Source organism: Euprymna scolopes, unplaced genomic scaffold (genome assembly GCF_053919585.1).
Source record: "Euprymna scolopes isolate OS-2025 unplaced genomic scaffold, ASM5391958v1 sca547, whole genome shotgun sequence".
NCBI classification, from domain to species: domain Eukaryota; kingdom Metazoa; phylum Mollusca; class Cephalopoda; order Sepiida; family Sepiolidae; genus Euprymna; species Euprymna scolopes.
Window position 1 is genome coordinate 15963 of NW_027633599.1, and position 16913 is coordinate 32875.

Below are 16913 nucleotides of genomic sequence, written 5' to 3' on the forward strand. Positions count from 1 at the left end.
GTGTCAGCCATTAAATTGCACGTGCAACGAATTAGAGAATAAAAAAATTAAACTTGTAATCTGTTCTCTCTCATGTAAATATTAAAATGTTAAATAAAATAATACTAATTTTATCCGTGATATTCACCAAATAGATCGGCTCTATTTCGAGATGATTTCTTTTTTATTTTTCCTCTTCAATTTTGTTTTCTGCGAACTTGCTCTTCCGTTCGTCATCTTGAATGTTAAGTTGAGCTTGTAAAGTCAATCACATTTGAAAAATCGTTTCCTTTATAAAAGCAGATAAAGTTAATCGAAAGCAGATTATAAAACAAAAACGTAAGTATTACTACATGGCACACGTATGAGTATTTTTTTATTTTCATGTTTTTTTCATCGGATTATTATCGAATGGTCACTAATTTATCAGATTTTGTTTTCAATACTGACTTAAACATAAAAAAACGTTCAATACGTAATTCTTTATGTTATCAGTGGTGACCAATTCTGTATGCGTTTTCACGTACAGGATTGATAACATTTTTCTTGTTTTTTTTTGTTCTTTAATATCCTTTTGTCTTTATCGAAACATGAAATCAGAAAAAAAACAACAAAAAATTTAAAAAAAAAAAGGCCCGCCTTACTAAATGTCCATAAAGTATGTGCTCATTTTACATTAAATTTATAATGAAAAGTTATCCCCCACTTTTTGAAAAAGTAATTTTTTTATATCATGAAAACTATTTCTCTGCGCCACTTTTAATGTATATATTCGTTTTCAGAACTCCTGAAAACCTTAAAAAGTCGTCATTGTAAAATATTTTTTGAGGATTGCAAAGCTTTTAGATGTGGACTAAAACAACCTATTTATTTATAAATTTTCTCTTTTCAATTTTTTAAATTTAAATGTTTTTCACTGATTCATATGTTTAAAGTAAAGTGTATTTTTTATTTTCATCTTTTTCTGCATCGGATTATTATCGAATGATCATTAATTTATCAGATTTTGTTTTCAATACTGAATTAAAAATACAAAAAACGGTCAATACGTAATTCTTTATGTTATCAGTGGTGGCTAATTCTGTATGCGTTTTCACGTACAGAATTGATAAAAAATTTTCTTGATTTTTGTTTTTTAATGTCCCTGTGTCTTTATTGAAACATGAAATCAGAAAAAAACAAACAAAAACAAAGTGTCCGCTTTGCGCTTTACTAGGTGTCCATAAAGTGGATGCTCATTTGACATTAAATTTATAATGAAAAGTGATCCCCCACTTTAAAAAAAATAATTTTGTTATATCATGAAAAATATTTCTCTGCGCCACTTTTAAAGTATATAACTCCTGAAAACCTTAAAAAAGTCGTCATTGTAAAGATTTTTTTGGAGGATTGGAAAGATTTTTGACGTGGACTAAAATAACATATAATTATAATTTTTTCTTTTTTTCAATTTTTTAAATTTAAATGTTTTTCACTGATTCATATGTTTAAGGTAAAAAAAAAATGCTCGATGCACGTATGGAAGTTGTACCCTTCCACTGTGTATATTTTTTATTGTCATCTTTTTTTTTTATCTTTTTTCAACGAAGTCTAATACTCAGTAATCTACCAGATTATATATAAAAAAGAATTCAGTATTTACTATTTTTAGGTGTACTCTGTTTCTAATACAACACTCTAGTAAATCGAACCCCCATTTTGGAAACATCGACTTTTTTTAGCCAAATTTCACAAATTAAGTAATGCAGTTATTGTTTTCTCATTTTTTTAAATTATGTTTCTATTCTTGTTGAGTTTTCCTGTTAATTTATTTGGAAATGCAGTTATTAAATTTTCTGTTCGTTTGTTTAAAGAATGCTGATAATTAAAGAAACTTATTATTATGTATTTTTAAGTTCTCTCAAAAATACATTCAACAAACCTTACAAATAGCTTTGATTAAATTAAAAAGTAATCATGATTTTTAAACAAATTACAATATTACGGTTCTGAATTTCTTTAGATGAGGAATGATTCTTTGTCTTATTTAGATTATTAAGACTACTGTTCTCATCTTGAGTGTTATTTATTGTGCAAACATTGTAAAAATAACACTTAAGATGAGAACAATAGTCCAAATGATACGTACCAATAACATTTTTCTTTCTTTACATGTATTTTTTACATGTTGAAAACTTGTTTTTGTTTTTCATCACAATAATAGAAATTTCATATTTACTTACCGGATTGTGATAGTACCCTTTAACGTTTTGAAAAGTGATGATGACATAAAATTAAACTATTTTGTATTTTATGAAACATTAACTGTGATAGATGAAAAGGTTGGAGTTATTATTAATGGGACTTTCATAAGTGGATGTTCTGAATTTGTGTAAGGAAAATCATAACTTACTTGGCTAGCATGTGTGTGTGCTTCAAAGTGTTAGTTGTGTAACAAAACAAAGAAAGGTTAAAATATCAGTTGGTTTTATTGTTGACATGTTACTATGTATAATTTTCTGCTTCTGCCTTGTTATTCTCTAACAGACGGCCACTTGTGCAATACAGACTCACTATTTCTAAGCAAATGAAATGGGTGAATAAAAACGTTTGTGAAACAAACAGAAGAACAAGTTGGATAAAGGTGTGCTATGTGCGTAGTCATGTGCAAGTTAACTTGAAAGAGTGTTGAATTTTTAAGTTGGAAGTTTTCACAATAGAGTGTCGAGTTTTGGAGTGTGATGTTTTGACAACAGTTTCAAGTTTTAAAGTTGGAAGTTTTTGACATCTGTATCGAATTCACCCGAGAAATTGTTAGTTTAAGAATAAATTGCTAATTTATATTTATCTGCTGAAAGGATTGTAGTATAGAAAGACTCATTCTAACATTGAAAAACAACTTTATCAATTTTATTCGTTAGTAAAAATGTAGAAAATAAGAAAAGGATTGTAGAATGAGTCCATGTTTCAACCAATCAAGCAATTAAATGTGATAGATGAAATGTTTAGAGTTATTATTAATGAGGCTTTCATAAGTGGATGTTCTGAATTTGTGTAGGGAAAATTGTAATTGACTTGGCTAGCATGTGTGTGTAATTATTTTTTATTTTGTTGAACATTAAATTGTTTTTGTTTTTCCTTGCAATAATGGAAGTTTCATATTTACTTACCGGATTGTGATAGTACACATTAACTTTAATTCCGTTTTGAAAAGTGAGATGACATGAAATCAAACTATTCTGTCTCATTCTAACATTTAAAAACAATTTTATTAATTTTATTCGTTAGTAAAAATGTAAAAAAGAAGAAAAGGATTGGCTATAGAATGGGTCCATGTGTGTAACTGACTTGGCTAGCATGTGTGTGTGTACTTCGAAGAGTTAGTAATGTAACAAAAAATAAAGGAAATAAAAGCTAAAATGGCAAAACTGATGGTTTTATTGTTGATGGTCAATTGTGCAATGCAGACTGTTGCCATTTCTATGCCAATGAAACAGGGAAATGAGTTAGTAGAATCACCATTCAGTGTGTTGTCAGTCCAAGAGCTGGAATAGAAGAGAGGATTGCCAATGTTTAATCGTTTTATGAATGTTGTCATCTGCACAACTTGCCTGAGAAATGGCCTTTTATATGGTAAACTAGAAAGGAAGTTGACTGCTAGCAGCAATCAGCACAGCTTATAAACCAAAAATTCAAAATCTCAAACCGTCAGGTGTCGGTGCTGCTGCTATAGAAATAATGGTTTCCACCTAGACTTGATATGCTGTTTTTGGTTATGGCTCAGTAATAAAGCAACTGCCACAGTCACTGGGATCTTGGTTTCGAATTTCACTAATCATTTATAGAGATGAAAGTATTTAATGTGGCTCTTACACTCGAACAGTGTTATTACATTTCAAAACCCAGACCTGCACATTTTCTGGTACCATCGCAGAAACAAAAATAAGGAAGGACATTGAAATATGACTCAGCATTTTTTAAGTGGATACACAAGAATTTATTCCAGTAATTTCCAACAATGCACTTTACTGTGTTTCAAAATATAACTTTGGTGTCGAACATGTTTCTCAGAAATGCCCTTTCATGCATGTGTCTTTTTTTCATCACCTTCTTTTCCATTTTTTGACCACTGCAGATGAGTCCAAACTTGTGCAATTGCTTTCTTTTTGTGTCAACTTAAAAATCAATTTCTTTTGTCTTTCTCATAATCACTTTCAATTACTTTTTTAATCATGCATGGAACGAACGCGAGAAAGGAATATTCTTTTAAAAACAGAAAATAGATCTTACCCAATCTAAACAATTCCATCTCACTTGTTCCTCTTCCCCACTTCCAAACACTGAACCTACTTTAGGCCTTTCTGAACGGATCCTAATATCGTCTTTGATATTAAGATAACAGCCTGTACTATGCCTGAATTTCTATCCAACTCATACGCTCTTTCATAACGGTCTTTCCATGCTGGGAATTTCCCATTCCTTGATTGACGTTGTCCACAGATGTTACACATGCACGTTCTCATGGAGCCCATCAAATGCTACGTAATCTTATATAACCACATAATATGTTTTCTAACATAATAAACCAGATCTTCAATCTTAAAATCCATTGACTTTGTTTTCTTATCAGAGTTCTCTACCAGTTTTTTCCTAGCTTCCTGAATGTTATCCCTTACTAAAGTAAAAGATCGATGCATATCTTTTAGAGCGATCTCGTGTTGCTCGTCCCCATAGCATACTCTACAAGGCATTAATATATTATCCAATGGCAGGATAACGTCTCTGTTGTAGACCAAGAAGTATGGTGAGAATTTCATTATTTCGCTCACATGGAATCTGACAGTCGCCAACATTTGGTTTATGTATAAATGCCATGACTGTTTATTGTTCGCTAAAATGTCATACATCATCCTATGAAATCTTTCTATTTTCTGTTACTTTAGGGGAAATAAAATGATGTGGTCACATGATGTATTTTGAGGTCTTCCCATGCCTTCTTCATCACTTTGTTAACATTTCTGGACCCATTGTCTGTTAACAACTGGAGGTGTACCTTGAATCTTGGGAAAATCTCATCCAACAACAGATGCACCACCATTTCTGCCTTCTTATTAGGGATCACAAAAGCCTCTGGCCAAGCACTATACATATCGATGAAAATCACTATGTACTAGTTACCTGAAAGTGTAGGGTAGGGCCTGGAAATATCCAATATCAGTTTTGTGAAAGGAAAACGAGGCAAACCACACTTCTGCATTTGTAGTTGTTGCTTTCTCAAGTTTCTGGTTTGGCATGAAATATATTTGCCTACGTATTCATTCACCTCCTTAAATGAACACGGACAGAAATACTTTTACTTATTGGCGTGAAATATCTTTTCCATGCCCATGTGACCATTATTGTCATCGTACTGCACAGTCTTTTTCTATGATGCGACGGTACATATAACCTTATCAATAGTTTGTCGTTGAGTTTCGACATCATCTCGTCTTTCACTATGAATTATTTTTTTCCATTATAGATGATTTACCATTGTTCAGCCGCATCTTTAAATCTAAAAAATCCCCTATCTGCCTCTTGAATCTACACTCGAAATTATAGAACGTTCAGGCGATACTGATGAACACTCAACCCTTTTATATGACGCAAACTTTTTTGATTCGATTTTATCATTAACTTTATGTGATAACTAGTAAATTGGCTTGTCAACCTCTTTGCTCTTCCTTTGATCATATGACAATTTGCGACCGTTATTCCCCAAATACATGATTGGATGCATCTGTGTACAGCCGGTTGTCCTTTTCAGGATCAAAATACGCCAATATAACCATATCTGCAAACTTCGTTTTTAGGCAAACATTAAAGGCAAACAAAATTTTTTGATAAATCATTGATAATATGACGTGATGTTGAAGAAATCTCTAATTTTATCGATTTGACTTTGTTATGGTCTGGCTCTATACCCTGTTCACTTACTTTGAACCACAGATACTGTACTTCTCTCCTAGAAATCTCTAAGTGACTTTCCATCGTATCTGAGAAAATTAAATAAATTGCATAAACTGGCTAGTACCCTATTTATATGTTCGTATCTGAGAATCTTAAAATATCATCCAAATACGGTAATGTATAATCTTGCTGTAACTCTATAACTATGGACATTAATTCCGGAAAGACCCTGGATACATTTGCAAGCCTGAGTGGCATCAGGTTAAACTGAAATAAACCCTGGTGATAGGTGAACACAGCTTAAATTTTATTGTCCTTACTTAATTTAATTTAATTTAAGCTGCTATTACCCTGACTTTAGACCTATTTTTGAGAAAAAGACTAGTATATCGTCAATGACCAGTAATGCTCAGGCATACTTCTTTGTGACTTTGTTATAAGCCCGGAAATATACACACAATCTTTTCCACTAACACTACTAGAAAACTCCACGGGCTATTCAATGTCTCAATTACACCTATCCACATCATTTCGTCTATTCTGTAAGTCTACCAACTTTTATTGCTTTAGTGGTTTTCAATACGGGCGTCTCAGTATGAGTTCATGCCTTCCAGTATTGATACGCTTCTCCAGTGTATCGGTTCTTTCCAAGAAGAATCTCTATTCTACTTCAACAACATATCAACTTCCAACTTTAATTCTTGGGGTATTTTTATTCCCTTCAAATTTTTTCTCTTTTGTTCATCATTCATGGTAATCTCGATAATGTTACCAGTCACACTACACTTAGTTATTTTGCAGCTCCTTCTCAAGTATGTATGCAGATGCTGGTGTTTTAATGTAATTTTCTGTGCTAACTGAACTATTGATGAAATATAGACATCATCTTCCAGAGCGATATACTCATCAAATAGTCTTATTGCTTCTAAATCAAAGTACATCTTAACCCATTTTTCTTTAGTTGTGGTATAGTATGACACTTGTACTGAGATTCTCTGTAACAAAGAAGTCCTCGTGGATAGACTGACTTCCTATTCCTAATCTTAATCGAAGGATCCCTTCTACAATTAATTGGGACCCATTAGCTGTTCTTAAACAAATGTTTTTATCGCATAGTTATGTCTCTGTCTGAGTGCTTTAAAAAATGTATTACTGACACCTCTGCTCCCTTATTCACCAAAGCTCTATAATTCTTTCCCTGAATTCTTATTGAAAAGGAATTTGATGCGTCCATATTACCAATGCCCTTGTTCCATTTATAAGGCATCACAGAAATGGAGCGCCCTTGTTTTCTTGGATATGCTTCCTGCTGAATCTCTGTATATGGCCCAGCTCGCCACAATAACTAATATCTAATTATCTACCTGCCTATTTACTTCTCTTTACTTCATGTACTAGTCTCTTACTCCTCTTTTATGTCTCCATATCTTTGGGGACTGGCTGGACCCATAGCCGCAACTAGAATCCACTGTCTCATGTGAAAAACCTTCATGGGATTTTCTTCGTACTCTTTCCTTATGTCGAGCCAGATCTTCCATTTAACTTTTGCAAGGGCCTTCTGACATTTTTCCTCATCCACTACTCCGGTCACCCTGAAATACCACAAGATTTCAATAATCCACCTCCTTTTTTCCACTGTCTCTTTTATTTCCCAACAGCACTATTTTCCTAAAAAGAAATGTCCCTCTTATTTATATTGTTACTGACTCCATTGCCTTTTTTCAATAGTAAAGTCAATCCCTGCACAAAATTTGAAAATAGATACTACTCCATTATAACAACAAAGTGCTACTGACGAAAGAACAAAATAATAATACCACTCCAAATCAAACTCTTGTTTCTTATTTTCCAAGTCATCTCATGCCACATGGGGTTTACATCATTAAAAGACTCTAATAACACTCTATATGTCTTTAAATATGTAGCCAGTATAACAGTTCAATCCTCGCAATCTATATAATGTAAAGAAACTGTCTGTTTCCTAAAACACCGTGCAAAATCAATACATACTAATAAAAATATACTATTATACTAATAACAATACATATTAAAATGAGGTGGAAAGCTTAAGAAAAACTCTCCACCAGAAAGCAAGATAGTCAAATCTCTTCTGAATACTGCCATTATGTTATACGAATAAAAGTTTGTATATCATGTACAAAGGACATGGCAGAAAAGATGAAAGAATTTGTCATTTTTAAAACGTCAGGTTAGTAGTAAAGAGTGCATGTCAAATGGGTTATGGAAAAATCATGACAAAGAGATTCCATGTAAATGTTGAAAGTTATACAAATGTAATCCATGTCACTCACTTACAGTAAGATTAAAAAAACATTGAAGAGATTGAAAAACCAGTTATGGCAGAATATATGATTTAAAAGGCAAACAATCTACCCTAATAAAGTATTTAACACGATATGGGAACAATTAATTATACATAATACAGTAATAAACAGTAAAAAGTTTCTATACATCCGTATATATAGTGACACCAAAAAGAAAGTCTGCACTTGTGTTTTTTAAAAACTGCCAATTTAAGCTAAATTGCATGTAATTGTTTTAACAACCTTATACATCATTTGATTTATCTTTTATTCCTTTATAATTGTACCTGTTCATATTTGACATTTAATTGAAGTATCGTAGTGTTCATATTAATTTAAAAAATAACAAAATCGAGAAGGCAAAATCTCTGCAGCAAAAATTGAGCTTTAACCTAGCTTAAAATATCATCATTTAAACCTAGCAAAGTATCTCTAACGGTAATTGTTGTTTCATTTAAGCAACCAGGAACTTGAACATCACTTGGAATGGCAATCAATTAAAAATGTCAGTTTTTGTATCACACTGAACAATTGAACCAAAACTATGATGCACACTGAGGAAGGACTGGACAATTATATCATCCTCATAACTAATGGTGAACAGATTGTTTGGGATGACATCAACAAAGATGTTCACAATATGAGAATCTAAAAACATTTAGAAAACGGACAGATTTAACTATAATTAATTAGTGGTCAAGGGCCAATATATGCTTCGACTTTCTCTTTGTGATCTCCACCTTTCTGGTTTATCTAATCAAGTAATCGGCGTTAAGAAACATTAATGCCAGCTGCACAGTTTCAACGATGCAAGCTGATAGAAGTTCAGTTTTGATATTGGCATTATTAGTGCCAATCGTCCAGGGCCTATATTTCGCTTGCAAGGTCGAATTAATTAACCAAAGTATAATGATATGTTGTTCTACACTACTTTGACTGATACTTGGATGATAATACTATCTTCATACACGATAATGCTCCATTAACACAGTTGGCAATGCAAAGATGTTCCTTGAAGAGAATGATTTTCCGTGTTTGAATATGCCTGCAGAATCTTCACACCTCTAATCTAGCAAACGTATGCCATACATAAAGCAACAGCTACTCAATGGTAAAATTTCAAATCTGGAAGAATTTTGGATAAGGATTGAAGAGAAGTAGCATGCTCTTTCACCACAGTATTGCCACAGACTAATTCAGAGAAAATCCCAAAAAATTGCAGACTGTCAAATGGCATGGTGGCTGTTCTATTAAATATTAACAAGTTCATTGTGTTCCTGTTGTGTTTGTGTTGCATTAATGTTCTACAGTTACATTTAAATAACAATTTTCAATTGCATGGAGTTTCTTTTTGCTTTCCCGATTAGAAGTTAATTTTTAAATTGACGTGAACACAAGGATATGTCACTTAAAAGTCAAATATGAAAAGGTAAAATTATTGGGAAATAAAAGGCAAACCAAATGATGTATAGGTTATTTAGACAGTTACCTTTAATTTATCTTAAATTTGTAGTTTTGGGAAAAAAATTACAAGTGACGACTTTTTTGATATCACTATATATATATATATATATATATATATATATATATATATATATATATATATATATATATACTGCTGATCAAAAATTTACGACCACTTAAAAATCTTTTAAAAATACTTTTTTAAGGATAGATTTTAAACTTTTCTGACATAAGGTCTAAAAGTTTATAGAAACAAAAAGATTCTAAAGTTTTATTTTTAAAATTTATATTTTTATTAAATTAGGCTTTTTACACATGAGCAAAATTATAAGACCAGAGACAAAAATTCTATAAAATTGTACAAAAAGTGTATGAAAAGTGTATGAAAACATTCAACAATTAAACTTAATAATAAGTTCTACCTCCACCGCTTTTGATGACTTCAGAAATTTTGGGGGGCATGCTAGAAATAAGGGTTTCCATAAAGGTGCGAGGGATCCTGCTCCAGTTTCTGAAGATGGCTTCACGAAGTTCATTTTTCTTGAATATTGTTTGCCATTTCGATAAACCATTTTTGTCATCCATCCCCAAACATTTTCAATTGGATTCAAGTCCAGTGAGCATGAAGGATGTCCCAGGAGATGGACTCCATTTTCTTGTAGAAAGCTCAAAGTCCGTCTTGCAGTGTGGATTGCAACATTAACCTGTTTGAATAACCATCCATCCCCACACAAACGATGTCCCTCCATCATCAAAGATGCTTTTTGTAGCATGCTAATATAACCAGCTGCTGTCTGACGACCCTGCATCACCTGGAGCTCCATCGCCCCATCTTTAAGAAAAGGCACCCACACCATTACGGACCCTCCACTACTATGATGTGTGGAGAAAATTTCAAGGGGCATGGTTTTGTCATGCCAATATCGCTGAACCCATCAGGACTGTCTAAATTGAATTTTTTCTCATTAGAAAACAGGACTTCTCCCACTTCTCAAGGTCCCAGATTTAGTATTCAACTTTGTGACGTGGAAGCAATCGAAGAATTTGTTTACACTTTTTATTTACCCTGCCTTTTTGTTGTAGGTGGCGTCTGATTGTTATTAGACTGCAATCAACATCTGTAACCGCCTTAATTTGACTAGAAGAAAGTCCTCTGTCATTCATATCAACCCATCTGATTCTGCAACTCAATGCAGGAGAGATTTTGGGGGCCTACCAAAGTATTTTGCTTTTCCATAATTCTCAGTGTTCTTTAGAAAGTTGTAAATAACAGTTTTACTGCGATTTACCTTAGCTGCTATCGCTCACCTTATACACTAATTTTATTTTGAATTAAATCAATAATCAATGTTGTGGATATTTTTAATAAAAATAAAATTTTACCACATGTATTTAATTTGTTCAAATTTATTGTATATTTTCAGAATTTGCAACACTGAAAAGAAACCCATTAGGAGATAAGAACTTTTCCTGATTAGTGATCAAAAAAACTTTGAAAATACTTTTGAATTCAATCAAACATGTGCGATAAACCAAATTCCTGTGAAATATGTGGTTCTTCTTTTGCACAGAAGTTTGCGTTATTGATTCATATTAAGACACATACGGAAGACAAACCACATTCTTGTGAAGTATGTGGTTCTTCTTTCGCAAGGAAGTCAAATGTTTTGAATCATATAGCCACACATACGAAAGAAAAACTACATTCTTGTGAAGTATTTGGTTCTTCTTTTGCAGAGAAGTCAAAATTGATGAATCATATGAAAAGACATACGGAAGACAAACCACATTCTTGTGAAATATGTGGTTCATCTTTTGCATGGATGTCACATTTGTTGCGTCATATAAAAACACATACGAGAGAGAAACCACATTCTTGTGAAGTATGTGGTTATTCTTTTGCACAGAAGTCACATTTGTTGCATCATATGACAACACACACGGGAGAGAAACCACATTCTTGTGAAGTATGTGGTTCTTCTTTTGCACAGAGGTCAAATTTGTTGACTCATATGAAAAGACATACGGGAGAGAAACCACATTCTTGTGAAGTATGTGGTTCTTCTTTTGCATTGAAGTCAAATTTGTTGAATCATATGACAACACACACGGGAGAGAAACTACACTCTTGTGAAGTATGTGGTTCTTCTTTTGCACAGAAGTCAAGTTTGTTGCGTCATATAAAAACACATACGGGAGAGAAACCACATTTTTGTGAAATATGTGGTTCTTCTTTTGCACATAAGTCAACGATGTTTGGTCATATGAAAACACATACAGGAGACAAACCACATTCTTGTGAAGTATGTGGTACTTCTTTTGCATGGAAGTTAGACCTGTTGCGTCATATGAAAACACATACAGGAGAGAAACCACATTCTTGTGAAGCATGTGGTTCTACTTTTGTACAGAAGTCAACTTTGTTGCATCATATGAAAACACATACGGGAGAGAAACCACATTCTTGTGAAGTATGTGGTTCTTCTTTTGCACAGAAGTCACATTTATCACGTCATATGAAAACACATACGGGAGAGAAACCACATTCTTGTGAAGTATGTGGTTCTTCTTTTGCAGAGAAGTACAATTTGTTGACTCATATGAAAAGACATACGGGAGAGAAAACTAGATTCTTGTAAAGTAGGTGCTTATAATCAAATTTATTGAATCATATGAAAACATATTTGGGAGAAAAACCACATTTTTGTGAAGTATGTGGCTCTTCTTTTGCATGGAAGACCAATTTGTTGACTCATATGAAAACACATATGGAAAAAGTTAAACTTCCAGTGTAGCAGTAAGTCCTGGGCACATTAACCTGAAAGATCAGTTGGAAATGACTTCTATACTATACATTACTATCATGTAATCCCTACAGCCACATATCTTGGAAATGCTGCTGTGAAACCTGGCATACTTTTCTATATTAATAAAACAGTAAATGTGTGTGTAATATCTAACAGGTAAACCCTTAAACTACTGGTCACATATCAGTGAAATTCTCAAAAAATAACATTCATGCCCGAATGATGGTTTATAGCGAGTTATATCTTTGTTTACATACATCAAGTACAGACATCTTTGTCTACATACATCAAGTACAGACATCGGCAAATTTAAACTTATAAAATGTACATTAACCACTACTTGATATTATTTTCGTTCACGTGCATGTTCACACTAAATACAGAAAACAATATTAAACTAGAACGCTAGATATTTTGACTTAATTCTAGCTGATGAGAACTCATTTTTTTATGTTTTTGTATTAAAACAATAAAATAATACGTAAAGTTTACTCACGGTTTGTAAATACAAAGAAAAACCTATATACCTCCTTTTTTAATATTTCATATTTACTTAATTTCGAATACATTTTTAAGATTTCATATTTATTTGATTTCAAATATATTTTAAAGATTTCATACTTACTTGATTTCAAATATATTTTTAAGATTTCATATTTACTTGATTTCATATAAAGATTTCATATTTACTTGATTTCAATATATTTTAAGATTTCATATTTATTTGATTTAAAATATATTTTTAAGATTTCATATTATTTACTTGCTTTCAAATATATCTTTAAGATTCCATATTTATTTGATTTCAAATATATTTTTAAGATTTCATATTTATTTGATTTCAAATATATATTAAGATTTCATATTTATTTATTTCAAATATATTTTTAAGATTTCATATTTACTTGATTTTAAATATATCAAGATTTCATATTTACTTGATTTCAAATATATTTTTAAAATTTCATATTTACTTGATTTCAAATATATTTTAAGATTTCATATTTACTTGATTTCAAATATATTTTTAAGATTTCATATTTACTTGATTTCACATATATTTTTAAGATTTCATATTTACTTGATTTCAAATATATTTTTAAGATTTCATATTTACTTGATTTCAAATATATTTTTAAGATTTCATATTTACTTGATTTCAAATATATTTTTAAGATTTCATATTTACTTGATTTCAAATATATTTTTAAGATTTCATATTTACTTGATTTCAAATATATTTTTAAGATTTCATATTTACTTGATTTCAAATATATTTTTAAGATTTCATATTTACTTGATTTCAAATATATTTTTAAAATTTCATATTTACTTGATTTCACATATATTTTAAGATTTCATATTTATTGGATTTCCAATACATTTTTAAGATTTCATACTTACTTGATTTCAATATATATTTTTAAAATTTCATATTTATTTGATTTCAAATATATTTTTAAGATTTCATATTTACTTGATTTCAAATATATTTTTAAGATTTCATATTTACTTGATTTCACATATATTTTTAAGATTTCATATTTATTTGATTTCAAATATATTTTTAAGATTTCATGTTTACTTTATTTCCAATATATTTTTAAGGCAGAAGGGATTGAAAATAACACACAGAATACGAACTGTGCTGAAATAATATTATTTAAGAAGCCATTCTTAATATGGGGAGGAGAAGGTATTTTTAAACTATTCTGTAATTTCATCCAACAATTTATTAAATAAGAAACAAACATACGGAATACGAACCGTGCTGAAGTCATAATGTTATTAGTTAGAAAGCCATTCTTAATATGGGGAGGGTAGGGTATGTTTTTTTACTATCCTTTATTTTCTCCTAACAATTTAAAATAATTGTCTCAGTCATGAAGAACTTCTCCACCAACTTTAAAAAAGTGAAGCGAAGCATCAGAACAGATACTATACTTTGATCTTAGCCAAGTAACCAAGTAGTTTTGTACCAGGCATTATCTCCTCCTTGAAAAACAAATGGGGGGGTGAGATCTCTGAACTGCTTAGAAAAGGTCAGACAATTTCTTTCCATGTATTATCTCTATTTTTGTTTAGTATTAGTTAACATTAAGTATCCGTTTCTCAATCCAATTTCTGATTAGTTTATTGCAAAACAAGTGTTGCCTAATCACTAACTGTTAAGAAAGCTATTCTTAATATGGGAGGCATATGTTTTTACTATTCTATACGTTCACGTAAGAATTTAATAAATAAAAAACTGACATGCAAAATACAGACCATGCTTAAATAATAACGCTATTATTTAGAAAGCCATTTTTTATATGTGGAACATATGTTTAAACTATTTTGTACTTTCAACTAACAAATTAATAAATAAAAACTGACATATGGAATACGAACCGTGCTGGAGTAATAACATTATGTAGAAAGCCGTTTTTAATATGGGGAAAGGATATTTTAAATATTCTATGCTTTCACCTACCAGTTTAATAAATAAAAAACTGAGATTCGAAATAACGGGCGTACTGAAATATTAACACTGTTATTTAGAAAGCCATTTTTAATATGGGGAGTGTATGTTTTTAACAAGTCTTTACTTTCACCTAACAATAAATATAAAACTGGCATATGGATTACAGACCGTGTTGAAATAATAACATTATTATTTAGAAATTATTCCTGATATGGGGAGCGTGTGTTTTGAGCTATTCTTACCATTTAATAAATAAAAAACTGAAATATGGATTACGGACTTTGCTGAAATAATATGATTATTATTTAGATAACCATTCTTAATATGGGAGCATGTTTTTAAATTGACGTGATCACAAGGATATGTCAATTAAAAGTAAAATATGAAAAGGTAAAATTATCCGGAAATAAAAGGTGAACCAAATGATGTATATATTTTGGTGTCACTATATATATATATATATATATATATACACTCCCGATCAAAAATTTAACACCACTTAAAAATCTTTAAAAAATACTTTTTAAGGATAGATTTTAAACTTTTCCAACTTAAGGTTACCAATACTACAATCTAAAAGTTTATGGAAACAAAAAGCTACATTCTAAAGATTTATTTTTAAAATTTACATTTTTATGAAATTAGGCATTTTACACATGATTAACATTATAAGACCAGAGACAAAAATTCTATTAAATTGTACAAAAAGTGTATGAAAACATTCAACAATCAAACTTAATAATGAGTTCTACCCCCACTGCTTTTGATGACTTCAAAAATTTGGGGGAGCATGCTAGAAATGAGAGTGCGAGGGATCCTGCTCCAGTTTTTGAAGATGGCTTCACGAAGTTAATTTTTGTTGAATATTTTTGCCATTTCGATAAATCACTTTTGTCATCCCCATGGATTACGGACAGTGCTGAAATAATATTATCTAGAAAAATATTCTTAATATGTAGAGCATGTGTTTTTAACTGTTCTGTCCTTTCATCTTACAATTAAAAAAATTAAAAAAACTGACATACAGATTACGGACCGTGCTGAAATATTAGGTTATTATTTAGATAACCATTCTTATTATGGGGAGCATGTGTTTTTCACTATACTGTACTTTCACCTAACAATTTAATACATAAAAAATGGCATACGTAATATGGAGTGCGCTGAAATAATTACATTATAATTCAGAGAGGCATTCTTAATATGGGGAGAGTATATTTTTTCACTTATCTGTACTTTCTTTTAAGAATTTATTAAATGAAAAAATGCTATGCAGGATATGGACCGTGCTGAAATAATAACATTATTATTTAGAAACCGATCCTTAATATGGGAGCCTATGTTTTTAACTATTCTGTACTTAAACATAAGAATTTAATAAATAAAAAAATGGCATGCAGGATACAGACCGTGCTGAAATAATAATGTTATTATTTAGAAAGCGATCCTTAATATGGAGAGTGTATGTTTTTAACTATTCTGTACTTAAACCTAAGAATTTAATAAATGAAAAATGGAACGTGGGAAATAATAATGTTATTCTTTAGAAAGCCAGTCATAATATGGAGAAAGGGAGGTATTTTTGTAAACTATTCTGTACTTTCACCTAACAATATTAGAAGTAAAAATTTGACATACCGAATATGGATTCTGCTGAAGTATTAACGTTATTTAGAATACCATTTTTAATACGAAGAGGGGAAAGTTTTTAAAACTATTCTGTACTTTCACATAACAAGCTGTTAATTAAGAAACTAACATATGGAATACGGGCCGTGCTGAAATAATAACGTCATCTAATATATTAAATGAGACTGATGGAGATATATACTAACAGAAGGCCCGGCATGACCTGGGATTGAATGAGATAGATGGAAATATCTACTAAGGCAGAAGGCACAGCGTCGTTACTTGACAGTTTTTAAGAAAATCGATGTGGACAAGGCA

The 16913-nt window shown here is 31.0% G+C and overlaps 1 protein-coding gene across 1 annotated transcript; it reads left to right on the plus strand.

Annotated features, from left to right (window-relative positions):
• The first annotated feature begins 216 nt into the window (after positions 1 to 216).
• LOC145275021 (uncharacterized) lies at positions 217 to 13023 on the plus strand. The gene is made up of 2 exons (XM_080127554.1): positions 217 to 318; positions 11120 to 13023. Exon 2 carries the CDS (start codon positions 11216 to 11218, stop codon positions 12332 to 12334), a length of 1119 nt encoding a protein of 372 aa, XP_079983680.1. The 5' UTR covers positions 217 to 318; positions 11120 to 11215; the 3' UTR covers positions 12335 to 13023.
• The last annotated feature ends 3890 nt before the right edge of the window (positions 13024 to 16913 follow it).

Excerpts from the sequence above, each read along its gene's own strand:
- LOC145275021 (XM_080127554.1), top strand. The coding sequence starts at position 11,216 with ATGTGCGATAAACCAAATTCCTGTGAAATATGTGGTTCTTCTTTTGCA.